Source organism: Haemaphysalis longicornis, unplaced genomic scaffold (assembly GCF_048455015.1).
Source record: "Haemaphysalis longicornis isolate Haplotype H1 unplaced genomic scaffold, Haemaphysalis longicornis Haplotype H1 scaffold_2, whole genome shotgun sequence".
In the NCBI taxonomy this organism is placed as follows: domain Eukaryota; kingdom Metazoa; phylum Arthropoda; class Arachnida; order Ixodida; family Ixodidae; genus Haemaphysalis; species Haemaphysalis longicornis.
The window spans coordinates 276,374,457-276,393,387 of record NW_027526295.1 but is presented as its reverse complement, the minus strand read 5'-3'; the positions used below and the strand labels follow the sequence as shown (position 1 = coordinate 276,393,387).

Sequence of the window (18,931 nt, the reverse complement as noted above, 5' to 3'; positions counted from 1 at the left end):
CGTTACACAGTCCCGACTTCGGGGGGAGGGGGGGGGGGGGTACTCGGCAAAGAACGCTACGCAATAAAAACCGTAGCAGGTGGTGTGGAACCCAGGCAAGCAGAGAGATAGGCAAGTGTCCTAAATGCTACTCCACGCCTACTTCTTCTTTTTAAAGGGAAAGCTTTCTCAGTGGGACCGATGGCGCCCTATCTAAAAACTAATGCATTTCCCCATAGACCGCTTGGTCGACCGAAAAGCTCTGATAAGATCTCTGGGCACGAGGCGCGTTCGTGAAACCGGGCTGCCATTGTGTCACAGCGGTTACTTGAAAATCGCGAAGAAGGAACGGGTCTAAATTAGACTGTACACGCATCGATCACGAAGAAGAAGTACAATAGTATGACTTTATCTCATGAACCACGTACGTATCGATACACATTTAGATCGTTCGTGTACAGATGCGTTTACTTAGTGCACGAGAAATCGTCGCATGACTCCGTTCTTCGTCTCCGATTTGGGTCTTGTATGTTTGACCTCGGTCGATCGGAGGAACTTTCGAAGAAGGCTGGACGCGCCTTTAGCGAAGGTTTTGATGCGGTTTTGAGGCGAGAAAGCTTTCGCGCTTCTCTCAACATTAGGCAGTTTTAGCATATCGTTAGCGTGTTCGCGTTACCGTTTACCGTGTTACCGGAAGCCGCTGGCGACGTTGAAGCCTGTGCCGGTAAGTTACCGTTTGCGGTAACTGTCGCGCTGCGTAGTCGACTCCCGCAAACACGGTAAACGGTAACGCAAACACGGTAACGCTATGCTAAAACTCTCTATTCTTTGGAAGGTGCGGTAAATGTTTCCTTAATAGTCGAACTCTATGCCTACTCCACACGGATCTCGCGGCTTTCGAGGTGCACTGAAGTCTGGTTACGTGTTCTCCAACACTCTGCGGGTCATGGTAGTTCCACGAAGAACGGGGAGCTCTGAATGGTTTTCGGACCGGTAACCGATGAAGACGAAGAAAGGAGAGCGAAAGAAAAGAAGCGCACAAGATGTAGCAGCAAGTATAACGTCGGCCGACGTTAGCCATCACCTTACGGTTGGCGTATACTTGCACAGTCGATCAGCACCCGCAGCTTGGGACTGACGTTGCGTGGCACGTCGTTAGGGTCAGCGTTAGGGTTACCCAACACTCAAGGACGTTAAGGCTGAATACAGGCCTATAGCAACATTCTCACGCGTACTTAAACCCACTCAAAGGAATCGGCCAATGAGTATACGACAGCTTCCATCGGTAACTCGCGGCCGATTCACCCATTCCCATTTGGCTGCAATTTCACCGTACACCCACCCACAACTCTCGTATACCCTCGAAGCGATTTGCCAGTGACGATGACAGCTGCGCCGCCCGAGGTTCACGACCGGTGGACCAATTTCCGGTTGACGTAATGCTTTCGCATTCAAAGCGCTCAATATTCTTGCTGCAGCAACGTCTCGTGCCGGGATTCACCAGTTGTAGCAGAGCTGAGAACTGGTACCGAGTACATGCACGGCCGGCGCACATGCGCAAAACCGGTTTCGCCATTTCTGTATACACGCGCAGTGGCGCCGGTCGATCCTACTGCTCGGGTACCGTACCGGGACTGGTTCTCCGCCGAGTTATAAATTTATTTATTTATTTTATTTATGAATACTGCAATCCCTACTAGGATTTTCGCAGAGTGGGTTACATGAATTACATGAATGCTCAATATGCAAACAAACAAATTTTCAAATCAGGCAGATAAAAAACACACAGAAACAAAAGTACGCACAAAGCAACTCAAAATATACAAAAAAATCCAACGTTTGTGGGGACAGAGATTAATTGGCATGTTAGTTTAAACACTGTTTAAATAAATGTCTACCATTACAACCCGAAAGGCAAATATGACGCTACGCACTCTGTCGACAAGATCGTGCGAAGCGCGCTCGCTGTATAACTTTGGTTCAAACCAGATGTCGCTTCACAGGATCAAGGCAGCTGTTTCATTTCCGGAAGTACTGAAGGAAAGGCAAATTTCAAGCCATTGTATAGGATACATACACAACGTGCGTTTGTTTCGCAGTCTCCCTGTTCTTTTCTGCGTTTTTTTTTTTTTTGTACGCACGTACACGCTCAGGATTTCATATCATTATATTTGCTGCATCTAGCAGTTGAAAACTGGATCGCATGAAAGGCAGGAGCTAAGTGTTTTTCCTTTCCGACCTCTTCGAAGGTAACTTGCAAGGCTTCGCTCAATCACACGCACATGTGCTAATGGGCGCCCCATCCAAAACGCGGTCGAAGCTCGGTTGAAACGGTTTCAGCTTCCTGCGTATATAGGTCCGTGGGCTGGGCTTCCAACGACCAAAGTGGCCGGAGCTGCCCGCCGGCCGTCAAACATTGACAATTGGCCCCGATGACTGCCGGCTGAAGGGCATTAAAATAGGCCGATGAGTTGGCTCGACGCGTGGTCTTGTGTGTACAGTTTAACTATACCGCTCAATGGTCCTCCCAGGCGCGCGCACAAGCGCTGCACCCGACCGCATGTAAACAAAGTGGTGCGGAGGAGCGATTTTCCTTTTGTGAGGTATGATATAGGCTTAGTTCAGGTGGCGCTCGCATACAAGTTCTTTCGCTTTTTTATCTGCCATCACCGAACCAAGCAACTACCAAATAAAAATTAGCAGTGGCTTAGCTTGGCTATGCCAGTATATACGTTGCGTGAGCTAAGGTTCAGCTGGTTATTCTTAGCTTTCCTGGTTGTCTAGGATTAGCTTGATTATCATGCTTACTGCTGCTTCAATAACACACGCGGTACATGCATTATGTTACACATGTATATTTATCAAGCGGCTCCGGCGCAACGTCGCCAATCGCCCCAGAACTAAGCTGGTTCCACAGGCGCACGCCAATGTTGCTGCGACGCACGAGCCATCGGTTCCACACCCGGACACCCCTTACATGATCATCAAGTGCATGGGACCGGGCCGCCACGTGCGGAACGGAGGTCGGCGAAGACGCTGGGCGCGTGGGGTGGGTGAGAGACGCCGGACAGCGAGCAACGTTTTGTGCGCCGTGTGACGTCACTGCACCTCCCGCATGCGCAGCACGGCTCTCCAGGAGCCACGCAAAACTGCTCAACTTCGGCCATTGTAGCTCACGCTACAAAATCGTTCAATTGACGTTGCCTGTGCCTTTTTATCGCTATGGAAGCATCCTCCTCGCACTGCGTAGACTGCAGTGTGTGATGAATAGACAGCCAGGCTGCTTTATTTGGTACTCCGGGAAACTGCTGGCGAGCGAGTCGACATGCATTCACAAGAACCTCTTGAGGAGACGATGGCGAACAAGTGGACAAAAAAGCGTATATTTTTTCCATAACAGACCCGGCCGCATGGTTCGCAATTACAACCATGCACGCCGTTTCGGGCGATTTCTCAACCGAGTCCACAAAATGGGGCCAAATAAACCAGTTTATATTAAAACGGCTTTCAATGAACAAAACATTTATTTCTAGCGCGTTCTTCTAATCTGATTTTCGAACAGCCCACACGGAAACCGTGCTCCACGTCGGCGTGGAAGCCTCCGAACCAGGTTCGTTACCTGCGGTAACTGCGCATTTGCGCTCTACTTCAAATACGATAAACGAAAGACGCTTACCGCGTGAATTACCACGCAGTTCCATGCAGGTTAATTATGGCTCTAAGTAAATTTTCGGGCACGCGGGTGATCTTCTATCTTTTAAAGAATATACACATAACGCGCGCATGCTCGTTGGTAGCTTTGTACAAAGAAACTGGAGATTACTGCGGAAATTACAGAAGGAGAGGTCAAACCCACAGTGCGCGGAGGATAAGGAGCAGGAGATAAGAACGTCCTTTTTTCAACTTTTATCCGCCCGGCTGCACGGGCGAGTGCGCGTAAACCGGCTGAAAACGCGCATGCGTATACCCGCCTTGAGCTCCCGCGTGCGCGCTCACATCCGCGCTTTTCATAAAATAGCCCGGCGCGCGGCTAGCCGTAATTACGGCCAACGCGGAAACGCAATTAACACCTTAATTAAAGGACAACCACGCCGAACCCGCGCCACGCATGCTCGAAGCAACAGCGGACGCCCTTCGTTCGCCGCGCCCGTTCCACCCCTCTCCTTGCACAACCCACCGCGCGAACGTCACCACCGCACGTCTACACTAAATTTCGGCGAAACGAGGTCCTCGGCGAAAGACAAAATGCGCGGCGGCATTATTAGCAGCGCAGGAAGGAAACAAAAAAGTAGTTATATACGGGACCGTCGGGCTGCAGGCGAGCAGGTATACGTACAGGTGCGTTTCTTATACAGGCTTTTGTTGTCGCAAACAGGGGGACGACGCCGGGGGCCAGATAAGGGGAAAAGCAAGAAAAAGAAAACCTCAGCGCGGTCGCTGCACGTGAGGCAAATCTGTTTTTCTTTGTCCCCTTCATTTATGCGATGCGACCATCCGTGCCTCATTTACTTTGGCTCTTCGTTTTATTCTTCCTATCCGCTCAGCGAAGACGCTCCTGTTTTAGCGCAGGGAGCGTTCCTGCGCTTTTACAACGCGTAATTTGCGATGGGTGTGTTGCGCGCGCGTGCGCGAAGTCTATAAGGATGGGCTGAGCATTTCCGCAAACCCAGCAGATGGGTATACCTGTCGCGTTCGTGTGCCACGCTAAAGTAAAGTCGGCGAAATGGCGTGTGCGCCTTAGGCGTTATTAGCCTTGGAACGCCGTTAGGGGTCTTTGTCTTCAAAATTATGCTTTATCCCGGAAATCATCGCCTCATGATGCCGTGATTCGTCTCCCTTGGCCTGTCGCCACACGTAGCTTGTTTGGTGAAGGTACGGGGCCATTGCCTCAGGCAGCTTTCATGAATAACCGTTATATATATATTCTATATATGAGCTATTGGCCTGGCCTGAATGGACAACTGCTGAGTACGTCACTCCAAGCCAAACCATTTTAACATTTGGCAGTCAGTATTCATGAATTAAAGCTGTTATTTGCAAATATCGGCGATATACGAGCTTAACCAGCCAGTTAAAACGATCTCCAGCCAGCTCTGCCGAACAACGGTTGAGTGCTGCAGTCAAGCTTGGGCCAAGAAACGCGATGTTCAGCCGTCATTCGCTTATGCCGGCCCTTTATCAGCACAAACGACCCTCTATTGCTTATGCTCGCCATGTCTCGGCTGTAACCGGTTCATTATTTGGTGCTGCGTATATTAAAGCCTCAAAACCACTTCTGCATCCCTCCCTCCCCGCGGCTATCTTCTCTTCACTCATTTTGGGGCACCATAAGAACGTTATAACTGTAGCTATCATGGTCTCTGTCGTGCATGGCCTGGCGGCCTGTAAAAGCGCATAATTTGGTTGTTACACGCGGGAAATGGTCAAAATTGGTATACGTTGACCACCGCCAGTTAAAAAAGAAACAGTTTGAGCGGGACACATAAAACACTTCTGTTCAAAATGAGATTTAAACGAGCTATATTCGAGGCACGATTTATCCTTGTAATAATGTATTACATGAGAAAAAGCTCCCGGGAAAGGCCCAACATTTGTGCAGCCCCTGCCTCCTCTCTCTGAGCTGTTACTTGCATCAACGTTTGCTAATTATCCATTCTCCAAGCGAAACAGCTTCTAGTTGTCCTTGACTTTCATTATTGTCTCTTCCATTTTAAAGTTGCCGGACAACCTTTACGTACGGCGAGGGTCACGTCTATAGATCAGCATGTCTTCGGGCCGCTTGTATTTCCTTCCTCTCTACATACATACGAGATCATTATCGCGTGTATGCAAATGAGACATGTGCGTGCCCGCGTGGATCGTACCAGACAATAATTTACTGATACGGGAGCCCGCAGCATCACTTTTGAGATGCGTATACTATACGCGAGAAGAGGCGATCATGTATATAAATTGCCGCGAATCCCCCGGATCCCTTTGCTCTTTTCCAGTTCTTACGATCCTCCGCCCAGTCCTTTTTTTCGTCTGACAAAGGCATGTAGCGTGTGTTTGATAGCGACTCGGACTGGAGGCAGGATTTTAAGTCCTAATTGAGACCGCTGGAAGCTTGATCATCGTTGTTATTTATCTTGTTTAGCTTTTTTAACGCTACTTTGTGTTTCGAGTCGGCGCGGCTGCAGTAGCGTACGAGGTGTGCGGATTCACTTTTTTGTATGTGTTTTCCCATTCAGTACGCTAGCTCGCGAGTGGCGGAGAGACATCAGTCACCATGACAGTCTGTAAGGCCATTCAAGGGACAGTCCCAGAGGGAGTATGAATGGGAAAACGCGACGCCCTGACTACTGCGGTTATGGGCCTATTCGGCTATGTCCCAATTCGTTCCACATGTCTATCTGTCGCCTGGTCGGCGTGGATGTATCACTGAACGGACGACTCGGCTTTGTTCCTACGCGTTGTTCCCGCGGAACGTGAGAACTCGCAAACAAAAAAGGGCGATTTTTGGCGCGTAGCGCGATTATCGGAGTTCAGTTTAAGCACGGAAAATGAGATTGACCGAAATGTGTATACAGTTGAGTGCTCATAGCCTGCCATCACTTTTTTTCTGTCGTTTTGGTTGGTTTGTAAGTTCTAACTTCTGTACGAGAAAACGGCTGAGTTTTTGCATTAGAGAGGTGGTCACGTGACTTGTTTGTATACCCATTCCTATCCGATTGGTTGTTTTGCGGCCAACAGAGGGCGGCGTATTGCTGTGCTTCTTTCTTGCATTTTATTTATTATGCGGAGCAGTGCAGAACAAGATGTTCCATGTTTTCTTCACCCACAGTGTAACAAAAGGTACATGTGCAGGGGGCAGCGGTGCCGATGCCCTTCTTCCGGTCAGCAAGTGGGTGCCATTTATGGATGATATGAGGTGTAGTGGCCGTGTTGGCAACAAGTACTTTGTTGATAAATATTTCTTGCGATCGGCTGAGGGGTAAATCCCTAAAGATTTATGGAGAGGTGATGATTTTTAATCTCTCGCGGTGAAGAAACCGGAGGTATAGCGTCGTACTCGCGCCATTTCGAAGTGGCCGCCTGGCGGCGAGTCCTGCATAAGGGTTGTCACGTAGGTTGGGAGATCCCAGCAGGAGAGGCTGAAGATGAACAGGTAGAACTCCAGATTGTGAGGTGGCAAGACCATGTGCCACCTCGTTACCACCCTCGCGATCCCCGACGTGTTCCGCTTTTAATATTCATAGACTGAACCATAGCGTTTTTCAAAATTCAGATATAGAATCATGGGACATCCTTGAACGTCCTCAACACCTGGTGACCTTACTCGCCAGGCCACTGGCGTTGCCAGTGGCCTGCGAGCGTGATTTAGCGTCTACCTCCCTCCCTGCCACCAGCGACCGTCGGTCCTCCCCTTCCTAATAAAAGAATTTATCATCATCATTTCTGATGCGCGTCCGCTTTGGCCGTGAGCATCGCGTGCGGTGCGCCTCCTTCCTTCTTGCCCGCACACCAGAGCGCTCGTCCTCTCCACCTCCAGGCGCCCTCTTCCACCGGCGCTCGCTTCCCTCTGCCATGTAGAGAAATTTAAGCTGAAAAACCTTTACGCGACTATCAAGGGTGGCTAGACCGGCACGTGCAATAGAGTGGTCGGCGAATCATTGCGTCCGTATCTGTTAAAGATAAAGCGCACTCGGAAGACCAAGCCCGAACACCAACGACTTACCTCAACGAATCCCGCTACACATACGCAAGAAACTCAAGGTTGCTCCCATTCCCAAGGATATGCACCCAGCCTTTAATCGAGGCCGCCATGAGGGAAAGGTCCGCCAGCTTATGAAGAAATATGCAGACGACTGTCATACCCGATATACAGATATCGCTCATAATCCCAAGATACCCGGCTCCACCCTGGTCACGCTGGATTCCAAAGGAGAAATTGCCACTGCAGCAACGTACTTAGACTTATCCACAAGATCGGCAGAAGCTCTAGCTATAGTCCATGCAACCACCACTCACCACAATCAACCCTGTCTTACCATCATCTCGGACTGTCAGGAAGCCTGCCGAATGTACCAAGCTGGGCTGGCACCAGTCCAGGCCATCCCAATCCTACAGCGATTGCCTGAAGACATAGAAGTAGCCATTGTCTGGACTCCTGGCCACTCGGGTCTTGCTGGGAACGAAGCGACGCACGCTTCCGCCCGAGAACTCCACTCCCGGGCATTCCCATCCTCAACGCAAGCTACTCTTAGGGGCACGGACAGTGGAGCTATCCACCTGGCAGCCCTCGACAACAGCTACAGCTCACTCTTGTCACATTACACCCACACAAAAGGAACATATCCTCCCCCCCCCCTCCCCCCCACCCCCATACGAGTCATATATCTACCGCAGACTACAAACTGACACCTTTTATGATCACACCATCCTCGCACACATATCTCCATCCACATACCCTTACAACTGCCCGCACTGCGACACTCCTCTCACAACCCATCACCTCGTCTACTCCTGCCCACGCAACCCTGACCCCGCCCCCCTTCCCCTGAGCAGTGGGAGTCTAGCTGCGCTGACCAGCTCGGCACCGGAGCGCCAAAAAGCCCTGGTGCAACGAGCCCTGGAATCAGCAAAGGTTCGCGGCCTCCTGGACGCAGGAAGCTGACCACCACCCATCACTCCCGTCCTTTTGCTCAGTAAGTGTTTGCTCCTCCTCCTCCTCCTCCTCCTCGTCCTCCTCCTCCTCCTCCTCCTCCTCCACTGCTTTCCGCTTTCCGGCATGGCGATATTATTCGCAGTGTGAGGGAACCACGCACAACTGGCGTATTCTAAGACCGGTGACAAATGTGACGTCAGCAAAAAGCTTCGTTTTATGTGTGGCAAATGACAGGGTCCGTCTAATAAAAACCATTTGTTCATCCTTTTTTGGACACTTGACTCAGTGCTCTGTCCAGCTAAGGTCAGACGCAATTATGATACCACGGTATTTATACTGGTTAACTCTTGGAATGAAGAGCATTGTTAAAGGGACAGACAACCGATTTTTGTCGAGTATATATTCTCTATCCCAAATGAAAGAGCATCACTTAAAGCACCTTGACGAGAAACGGTTTTGCTGATAACGCTCTAGAACTTTTTAAATGGAATTTTTTGATCTACGAGTCGTATGTGTCCCTCCCAAAACTAATGCTGGCAACCATGACGTAGAGTAGCTCGCCAACATACTTTTGTCTGTATGGGAAATAAAATACGACATTTAAAAACTTGTTCCCAGCTAAAAAAGTTTGAATCGCAGGCTTTCCTGTTCCTTTATGTGTTTTTTTTTTAATGCAAGGGTCAATTTTGCACGAATGCGCCATCTGTTGGGATAGACGATAGGTAGAATCTGGCTTCATGTGGGGGCGGGAAGTTCGATTCTCCCCGGGCGCGACGTTTTTTTTTTTTTTTTTTTTTTTTTTAAGCTGCCGTTGCCGTATTTGGAGACTGAAATCAAATATTTTAGCAGAACAAACGCCCCTGACTCAGACAGAACCGTCAAAGCTCCTTCGCTAGGTCTGTTTACTGAACGCTGCCGTTGATTCCGGGCATGGTGGCTCAGTTAGCCACACTGGGAGCAACCCAGCGGCGGCGGGCGGCGTGTCTTAAGAATTTTCAAAGTAATGTTTAGAAATACATATACTATTTAGGCTTGTACAAATACTTGTGTTAAAAGGTTTTCAATACGTAAATAAACATTTAAGCAGTTACAGGAGCTGCTAGGTTTGCAGGTCACGTGACAGGGACACATATTGTAGTGTCAAGTTTCGACACTACGAACCGCCACCCTTCCGATTTCAGGAAGTTTGCTGCCAAATTAAAATTATTTCTTCCAGATTGTTTAAAAATTGCTTGTGGTTACCGGGCTATATAAAACGCCGGCTTTCATATGAGCTAGAGAACATATACGCGACAAAAATCGGTTGTCTGTCCCTTTAAAATGGTACTGAAAATCAAGTTAGACAGATTGTTTGTAATGTACATAAATACGCTTTTGTCAATGTTTATTGTCATTTGCAAATCTGCCCACCACTGAGCTGTCTTTTTAATGCATTATTGAGCTTCACCTGGTCATCGCATCACGTATTTCATTGTAGAGCATACAGTCATCCACAAAGAGTATAAGTTTTAGGTCTGCATAATTAGTTATGTCGTTTATAAATATTAGGAACAAAACTGAAGCTAGTGCAGACCCCTGCGGAGCGCTTGATAACACTGGAACAAAGTCCTAAGTGTGATTAACGTGACGGTCAGTTAAGTAATTATTTATCCACTTAAAAACGGGGCCGTCGCCGAACAAGTGATTAAGCTTAAGAAGTATTGTAGTGCGCGAGACGTGGTCGAATGCCTTCGAGAAATTTAGAAAAATTACACCACTTTGAATACGTTCATTTACTCCGAAAGACAGGTCATGGAGTCTTTCGACGAGCTGTGTAACAGTAGATAGTTCTGATCTTAAGCCCAGCTGATTCGAATGCAAAATGTTGTTTGACTCAATAAAACGTATTACAATCGTTGCATGGTGTCCCCTATACAGTGGACGAATTTCCGCGTTTTTTGGAGCAACTGCAATGCCTCGGAAATTCTCCTGTGAATATGGGCAACTACAGTGGCCAATGAGGGTTTTATTTGCCGCACTAGATGGCACCCACATATCGCGATTTATCCCAAACTTGGCGTCAAAGATAGCAACTGTCTGGTACGGCGGCGAAGCTACATTCATCTGTCCTTTTTTTCCTTATAAGCAAGACAAAAACATTATTCGCTGTCTGCTTTCTTAGTAACACGACAGAGGTTACATTCCTAGCCAAGAGCTGTGAATATTTCCGCTGAGTAAAGCTAATATAATTTCTTCAGGACAATTTTATGGGGTGTCACTGTAGTGGTAGCCATTCATTGTGGTTACATCCACCCATACAGTTGCGGGTGATGTGCGCCGTGTAGCGCCAATTGCTTCTTGTTGCCTCATATTCGTTGTTTCTGACGTTCACATTATTTTAGTAACGCACTATTACTTAGTCCTTGATAGAATTCAGCGGGTAATAAAAAAAATATTTTACCGCTGCCAAAATTGACGAAACTGTAGGTCGTCCAGTTTTCGCAGGATCAACTCAATCTCCTGATTTTCAAAAACGTGACAACTGGCAGTGATGACGAACGCCTTGGGAGAGAAGGATACGAAGTAATGCAAGCGAAGTAAGGCAAACGCAGTACTGCATACATGTGTGGAAAGTGCAAGGTGCACTTGTGCGCGGACGACAAAAGTGACTGCTTTTTTTTATATATATATATAACGGCGAGCAGCGTGCGTCGCTTTCAAAGTTTTGTGTTCAAGCGTACAAGCGTGTGGGAAAAAGCTGAGGTGCTGAAAAAAATTATCGAATTTTCTTCCACGAAAGCTAGTGTTCACGTTGTCCACTGTATCTTGCAAAAGAAACGTTTCGCTTAATTTTATTTTTTTGGTTTTGCTTTTTCTAGATGCACAGTAATAGAAAACCAAAATAAACCACAGTCTGCATGCAAAGTTTTTTTGTTTTTTTTTTAAGCAACAAAAGGCTAACACTATAATATGTTCAAGAATTTTGCTGCTGGTGTAGGTGATAGAAACAGGCCTATAATTCGAAGGAGTAGCTGCACTACCCGATTTCAATATCGGAAGAATTTTGTAAATTTTCCGTTCAGCAGGAACGCGGCCGTCTGTCAATGATCTGGAATAAATCAAATAAAGTTATTTACTGACTGGTTCCGCATGCCGTTTTAGGAAGCTGTTTGGAATTCCGTCTGGACCGATACTTTTCTTTCAATTGGTGCTTAGAAGCAGCGAAAGGATGCCAGTCTCTGATAAAGAATGCGTATACCTAACAATCGGATACCCTGATTGTATAAAGAAGGCCTGATGTTCGTAGTACCATTATCAGCTGTAAAAACCGAAAGAAAGTAACAATTGAAATCATCTGCTCATGCTTGATCTTCAGCATCTGGTGAAGTTCGATTAGCCATTTATGTATTCATATGCTGCCAGAATTTGTGAGGGAAGTCCTTAATGAACTCATGCAATGTATAGAATCGCAGAACTTATGTTTAGCGTTTCGCACTTGGTCCTTAAATGATCTAGTAAGCGAATGTAGTATAGTACGGTAGCCTGGAAAATTTCGGTTCTAGCTAGTTTTTCGCAACCTGTTTATTTTATGTTTATTTATTTACTTATTTATTTAATTATTTCACGTGTGATCCACGGGTTGTTTTTGAGTTGACTTGTATATCATTGGAACAAAGTTTCGCACACAATGCATCACATGAAACTTGAATTTGACTGAGCCGCTGTCCTTGCATCCGTCAAGATAAATTATGGACGCTCTGTAATACAGCGAGGCCGCGGATGAAGCGAAAGGCGTGCCCCAGCAAGTTTGTCACATCGGTCGGAAGAGTATACTCTTCCAACTGATGTGACAAACTGATTTGGAGACGGGGCATGGAAGTTCAAAATTAAACAGCGAACTCATCTAGCCCTCCGTCTAATGATTACGATGGTTGAACACTAAGCTTTCTTCGTGCGAAATCGAATGGGAAATGGTCAAAGTCAAAGACGCTGCGATCAAAAGACCAAACTGCGTGCTGGTGAAATTCGACGCTTAACTAGTCAAAGTTTAAATCCAGAAGGCAACCAAGGAAACCCATACGATAGAGCTTTGCGATAAAGCATCATCGTCGTTAGACGGAGGTGTGCATGATTTTTCAAGCGTAGGTGGCAGCTTGTTGAGCTCACCAGTTGGTGCTTAGCCACCCAGGCTAAATAATACCTATGGCAACAGGAGGCACCAGACAGCAAACGTGTGCCCCGCGTGTCGTGTGACTCAACGGCTTGGGCGGGGCAGTTAAGTCTGCCGACGTGTATTGATGCGAAAGCATTGTAGTTTCCGCTGGCATTGTGCACCTCCTGCAATTCGGGCTTGTTGGCGTAGTCGCGTTACGGACCGCGCTTAGCCGACGCAGAAGACGACAAAAGGCGCCTGGGCCTTGCGCTTACACCAGCCCAGAGGGCAGACGTAAATGTCCTTTGAAGGCCCCCTTCACGGTGAATTAGGCGTGCTTTGTGGGCGGACTGTTGGCAACAACACAGTCTGCACGCAGTTTCTGAAACGGACGATAGGTTTGTTTTAAGCGAAGCTTTGTGGCCCGAGTTCTATGTATTTTTCACGTCCACGTGTGAAAACTCCCGAAGCTTCACGTGTTTTTGAAGTGCTATAGATTCTACCGTGCGAGGCGTTGGAAAGCGAACGTCCCGGTGTGTGTGTGTGTGTGTGTGTGTGTGAAGGGGGGGGGGGGGGGGGGGCCGTGTGTGCGTGCACGCAGACACCACCAGAGGTGCATGGCGTTCAAAAGATGATTCGGACATTAAGCTTATACGTTTCATTACTTGAATATGCACCTTGAGTAGGCCCTATAGGCACCATTTGCAAGATCCAAAAATGACTTTTGCCCTCAACCAAGCTTATCGTCTCATCACTTGGATATATATGAATTTTGAGTGTATTATAACATAAGCGGTATTTTCCCGATCAGTGCAGTCAAAATAAATTTCCGTGCTTGTTTAACCGCCGTTCACGCTCGAGGGAAATAAAATTTCCTCGGACCTTTTACATAAATTATGTGTGACCTCTGTGCCATGCGCTCAAAAGCTTCGCCGGTCACCCACCGTCGCTGCAGAGTGGAATGGCTCATGATTTTAGGGGCTCGGGCTGTTGGCGTCTCATGTCGTCGTCGTAACCGTCGTCTCATGTAGTCACGGTACTAAAACACCGGGAAACTCGTTTACGCTTCGCGCTAGAACGCTTCGTGCTAAAAGACACGAGACGTTTACAGCAAAGCTGCATAGCTCTACCCTCCAACGGTTTCATCTCCGTTGGCAAAAACGCCAAGGCGCTAATTTAAAGCCCGTTCTACATGGGGCGAATTTCGCTTGCGAATTCGCAGTTGCGGCGCCGCCCGTGCGGCAAAAACGATTTATTTTCCTATTTTCACTGCTGCGACACATTGCCAAATGCTAAGCGGCGTTCACAAGAGCAGTTCCACTCTTCCAAAAATTTTGGAAATTCGCCATAGCAACGAGAATAGAATGTTTTGGTGCACGAGCGGCACCGCAGCTGCGAATTCACAAGCGAAATTCGCCCCATGTAGTAGAACGGGCTTAAGAATACGCATACACTGCATGCTTCTCCCATCCCCCGGTATCACATCAGTGGAGATGGCCCGAGAGTTTTTGCGTTTCATTTCTTTCCTCCTGGTAACCTTTCGTTTGAAAACCATGCTGCGGAGCGCGCACATGGAGTTCTGAAGCCATCCGCTGCTCACAAGGCCAGGTTTTTCGCTTCATGGAGCACGTAATACATTCGCGTTATAAACGGCTTCCGTACTCGCGTAGAGAGGGCAAACGCAAAGAGAAGGAAAGCTGATTCTCGGGACGTCACGCATCGCCCGACGAAGTAAGCAGGCCGAAGGGAACAAAAGCGGCGAAGCGGGAAGGTGGGGGTGGCTTATATGTCACGAAAGACGCCCCTTGCGCTAGGGCGGAACAACAGCGATCGGTGGACCTAAAGGCAGGCCGCGGCGTGCGGACAGCCTTTCCTGTGCGTAATCACCTTTTCCCACAGAGTGCCACAAATGGTTGTAATGACGGGGGTGTTTAGTGACGGCCGCCTCTTCTTGAGGAGGCGGCATTTAAACGTAAAGTGGCCGCAGAGTGGTGGCAATGACCCTGGCGCAGAGGTTGTCGGTTCCGCCCGGCTCCATTTCGCCAACCTCGTTAGCGCAGTATTGACGTAGGGGGAACGTCATTGCCTATCAAGCGCGGCAAGCGGCCCGGGATCAAGGGTACAAGCTATTACACACTTCAGGGCTAGAACTAAGGCTAGTTTTTTTTTTTTTTTTTTCATTAGTGTAATTTCGTTGCTGCTATATTTGCGAAGCCACGCAAGAACACCGTCTATACAAAAAAAATGTATCGTAACGTGCGGGCACAGTGCAAACGAAACCATTAAACCTGCTTGTCAGGAAACGCGAGCTGCAGTTTCGTGTGAAGCCCGTTCTACATGGTGTGAATTTCGCATGCGAATTCGAAGCTGCGGCAAACGGATTTATGCTCGCTGCTGTGGCGAATTGCCAAATGTTTAGAACTGTCGAACTTCTTTCTGTTTTGATTTCTTCCTTTCTTCATTTATTTGTGTTCACAAAAGTGGGAGGTGAGCAGGGTAAAAGCCGTTCTGCGATGGCTTGAACGCCGCTTGGTATTCGGTAATCTGTCGCAGCAGGAAAAATTGAAAGATGGATTGTTTTGCCTCCCGAGCGCCGCCGCAGCTGCGAATGCGCAGGCAAAATTCGCGCCATGTAGAACGGATATCACTGAAGTTAATGACATCTTAAATTTATATGGAAAATAAATAAAAGCAAGCCGCAAAAATTGTTTTGTCTGCCCCGCAGAGCCTCCCAAAAATTGTTACGACCGACGAAGTGCATGCTTCACGTCCGCTTGGAGGGTTATTTGTAGAATTTTTCATATATACCTTACTTGCAAGCGACCCTATGCGTCTGCGCCGCACTGTTCACATATGTCGGTGAAACTAAAAAGCAATGGTGTGTTCAATGTTGGTCGGCATCATGGCGGTTGTTTGCAAATGGCGACTTCGAGGCGTTGCTTGCGCGAAGGCGTTACGGAAATTGGCGACAAAAGCGCGAGCCTCAAGAAGGCATACTCTCCGGAAGACGACATCGGGATATGTGTCTGGTGCATGTACTGTCACTCGTGGGGCTTCATTTCTCACTCTCACTCTCTCTTTCTTTCTCCCACCGATTTCTGTGCGCGGGCGATATGATTTTTCTTGCTCAGTCGCATGGCCACGAGCAAGCCCTGGCTCACGACTTCATAGCAGTTGAAAATTTTGCATTGGCCGAAGAGGAAGATTGCGAGTCATTGCCGCCGCCTGACACTGCTATCAATGCGCCCAGTTTGGAGTGCGTACAACCAGCAAAGCGTCCCGATTTACAGCCTAATTTGGCACACGCGTAAGCCGAGGGTCTGTGGAGAAGTAACTTACGTGTCCCATTATTATTAGGGCAAAAATGAAAAAAAAAAATAACAACAACTTGTTATACGCTCCCTATTATGCATGACAAGTACTGGCGCCCTGTGACCGTTGCCGCCGCTGGGACCAAATTATTCTAATCCCGAACTTGTATTGTGCTTGCCCGGGGTATGCCAGTATTCGTGGTCGTCACTGCGTGTTCGCGTGTTTCACCTTTGCTGATCTACACCCCCAACATTAAACGCTCCTAGAAGCTGATTTTACACCCCCAACATTAGAAGCTGATTGTACACCCCCACGTTAAACACTCTTAGAAACTGATTGTACACCCCCAACAGTAAACACTCTTAGAAGCTTATTGTACACCCCCAACAGTTAACACCCTTAGAAGCTGATTTACCCCCCAGCATTAAAACTCCTATAAGCTGACTGTACACGCCCCCCCCCCCCCCCCTTATATAATATTAGAAGCTGATTGCACACCCTCACGTTAAACACTCTTAGAAGCTGATTGTACACCCCCAACAGTAAACACTCTTAGAAGCTTATTGTACACCCCCAACAGTAAACACTCCGGCGATACGAGATAACAAAAAAAAACATTTAACTTAATTAGCTACTGAAGGCAAGACAAACATCGTTTGGGTCATAACGTAACAAAAGTAATTTCCGGGCGCCCTTCAGCGTTGTAATTGGCGGGGAAACGTCGCAGGGGCGGATCCCGACAAGGGGACGTCCTCGCAGGTTGGCTTCACCGCTACACTCCAGAACGACCAATCATCGTGACCAAATGTGCTAATATGCACGCCTTGCATCTGCGATGTTGACACAGTGGAGATGCCATTTTTTTGCTCTTATCGCATGCTGGGCCGCGTCATTCGCCAAATTTGCACGTTTGGTCACGGTGATTGGTCGTTCTGGAGTGTTGTGGTGAAGCCCACCTGCGGCGATTTTTAAGACTGCTTGGTTACCACGAGTTGGAAGTTGGCTTGACCACGAAAAGAAGCGTAAAAGCTTAGTGGAGTTATCAAGGCGATAACTATTTGGAAGAGCAACCTCCCTTCCCCTTATTCGTGCCTCACTGCACTGACGTCATTTTTGTCGAACAAAAAACTATAAAGTATATATTATATGTAACTATAAGACAGCCAGAGTTCTGAGTTACGTATTTTTGTCGAAACCTGTAGGCGTTTATGGTTCCTTGAGGCGTTATTCTTGTGCTTGAAGTATTGCGAGAGCCATAACCACAAGTTTGAAGTCGGGCAGGACGACGTCACAACTGTCAGAGCCTACAACAATGATAAGCACAAACGCGAGGTGAGTACGTACTTGGGTGGCTAATCTGACTGCATAATGATTTATTTAAATGGCGCCCGAGTGGACACTGCAGGCAGTCCTGTGGTTTAGCTTCACTACAATGCTTTAGACTTTAGAGTGACCAATATTGCCACGCCACCGGAACGGCAGTGACGTGCACACAATTTGACTTAAAAACGTGATCTGTTGTGGCAACGTGCAACACAGAACGGCATACTTGCTTGCGTCAGCGGACCAAAACTTTGAGGTATATTGTGTGCTAGACATCGTAGTTCACCGAAATTTCCTCGTTGACTGCACAGATTAGTCAATCAAGTGCAGTGTTGTGAAACTGTATCTCGGGATAGCCTAAGAGTAACTTTTCTGATCTAATTACCCCGCCGTGACACAAATGAACGCATTTATGTCCCCCGTAGGACGGATTCTCCCAATTTAAACGCATGCAGCTGTTCTACTCAGATGTGGAGAATGCCGCTGAAATTTTCACACTCATTCGTCTTCACAGCTGTGCTCGGGTTTCGAAAAAAATCCGCTAGTTGCTACGTGTTTACCGGTAAAGACACCTCAAGAAATTATTGTTTCGTTTTAGAAGCGCGAACAATGGTTGCCAGTTCAGAGTAAAGAGCACCGAACCGCCGGCGGATTACACACTTCAGGGGAGGGCGCGAAGGCGCGTACTCCTTCCAGCCACCCGTACAGCACTAGCGCGCGGCACCCACAACCGTCGCCCTCACCTCTGTCGTTGTCGAGCAGCAGGGCTTGGTGCCTGCCAGCGCTACCCTGAGCGTCGTGCGCCGCGAGGGGGCTGTGGACCATGGCACTCGCGGAGCGCGCCCTCAGTCCTCATGCCGCTCCATCGGCTGCACCGCGCGGTCAGAAAGCACCACAAACACCGACACCACTCTCTTCTCGGCCCACGGCGGCTACACCACACAGAAACGCCGGCCGCTTGGTCCGCCGGGGTCACAGCGTCGGGAGAACGATCGACGACGATGACGCACCAACGCGTTCCGAGTCCGGGCTGCGCACGGGCGCGCCTGCGTTGTTGGAGCCGCAGCGAACGTGACGCGTCTGACGCCACGGCGCAGCCCTAGACTCGGAGCCGACGAAGGCCGGCCCGAGCGAGGGCGGTGTCTCGGCGCGGGATCCCGCCTCGGGCGGGGTCGGTTGGCCGCACGGCAGCCAATCGGCGCGCGGCACGGCCCGTAGTGCGACCGCCTCGCTCGCTGTCTCCAGCCGTCCCCGCAACGTCTACGGGATGTCTGCGTCCCGTCTTGACACGATTCTTAGCGGCTCGCTTTTCGTAATTCGCGCGGCCGCGTGTGTGTCCTCTGTAATTGTCGCGGGGTCTGTAATCGTCGCTCCTTGACGGCGACTTCGTAGCGCGGTGTCGTCAAACCTCGCGCTGTCTTACACTCGTTCCTCGGTTTCACCGCGACTGGTTACTCCCCGTAGGAGCGGGAATGCGTGCAGAATAAGTAAGACGGGCAAAGCTGTCACAGTTCCAAGTCCGCGTAGGACAACACGGC

General features: G+C 48.7%; 1 protein-coding gene across 1 annotated transcript in view; it reads right to left on the bottom strand.

Annotated features, from left to right (window-relative positions):
- LOC144170739 (uncharacterized) overlaps positions 1-18,458 on the bottom strand; it is a 124,544-nt gene extending 106,086 nt beyond the window's left edge. The window contains exon 1 of the mRNA XM_077700721.1: positions 18,137-18,458. Coding sequence (XP_077556847.1) covers positions 18,137-18,218 — 82 coding nt within the window. The 5' untranslated portion in view covers positions 18,219-18,458. The remainder of the gene's footprint in view (positions 1-18,136) is intronic.
- Between the last annotated feature and the right edge of the window lie 473 nt (positions 18,459-18,931).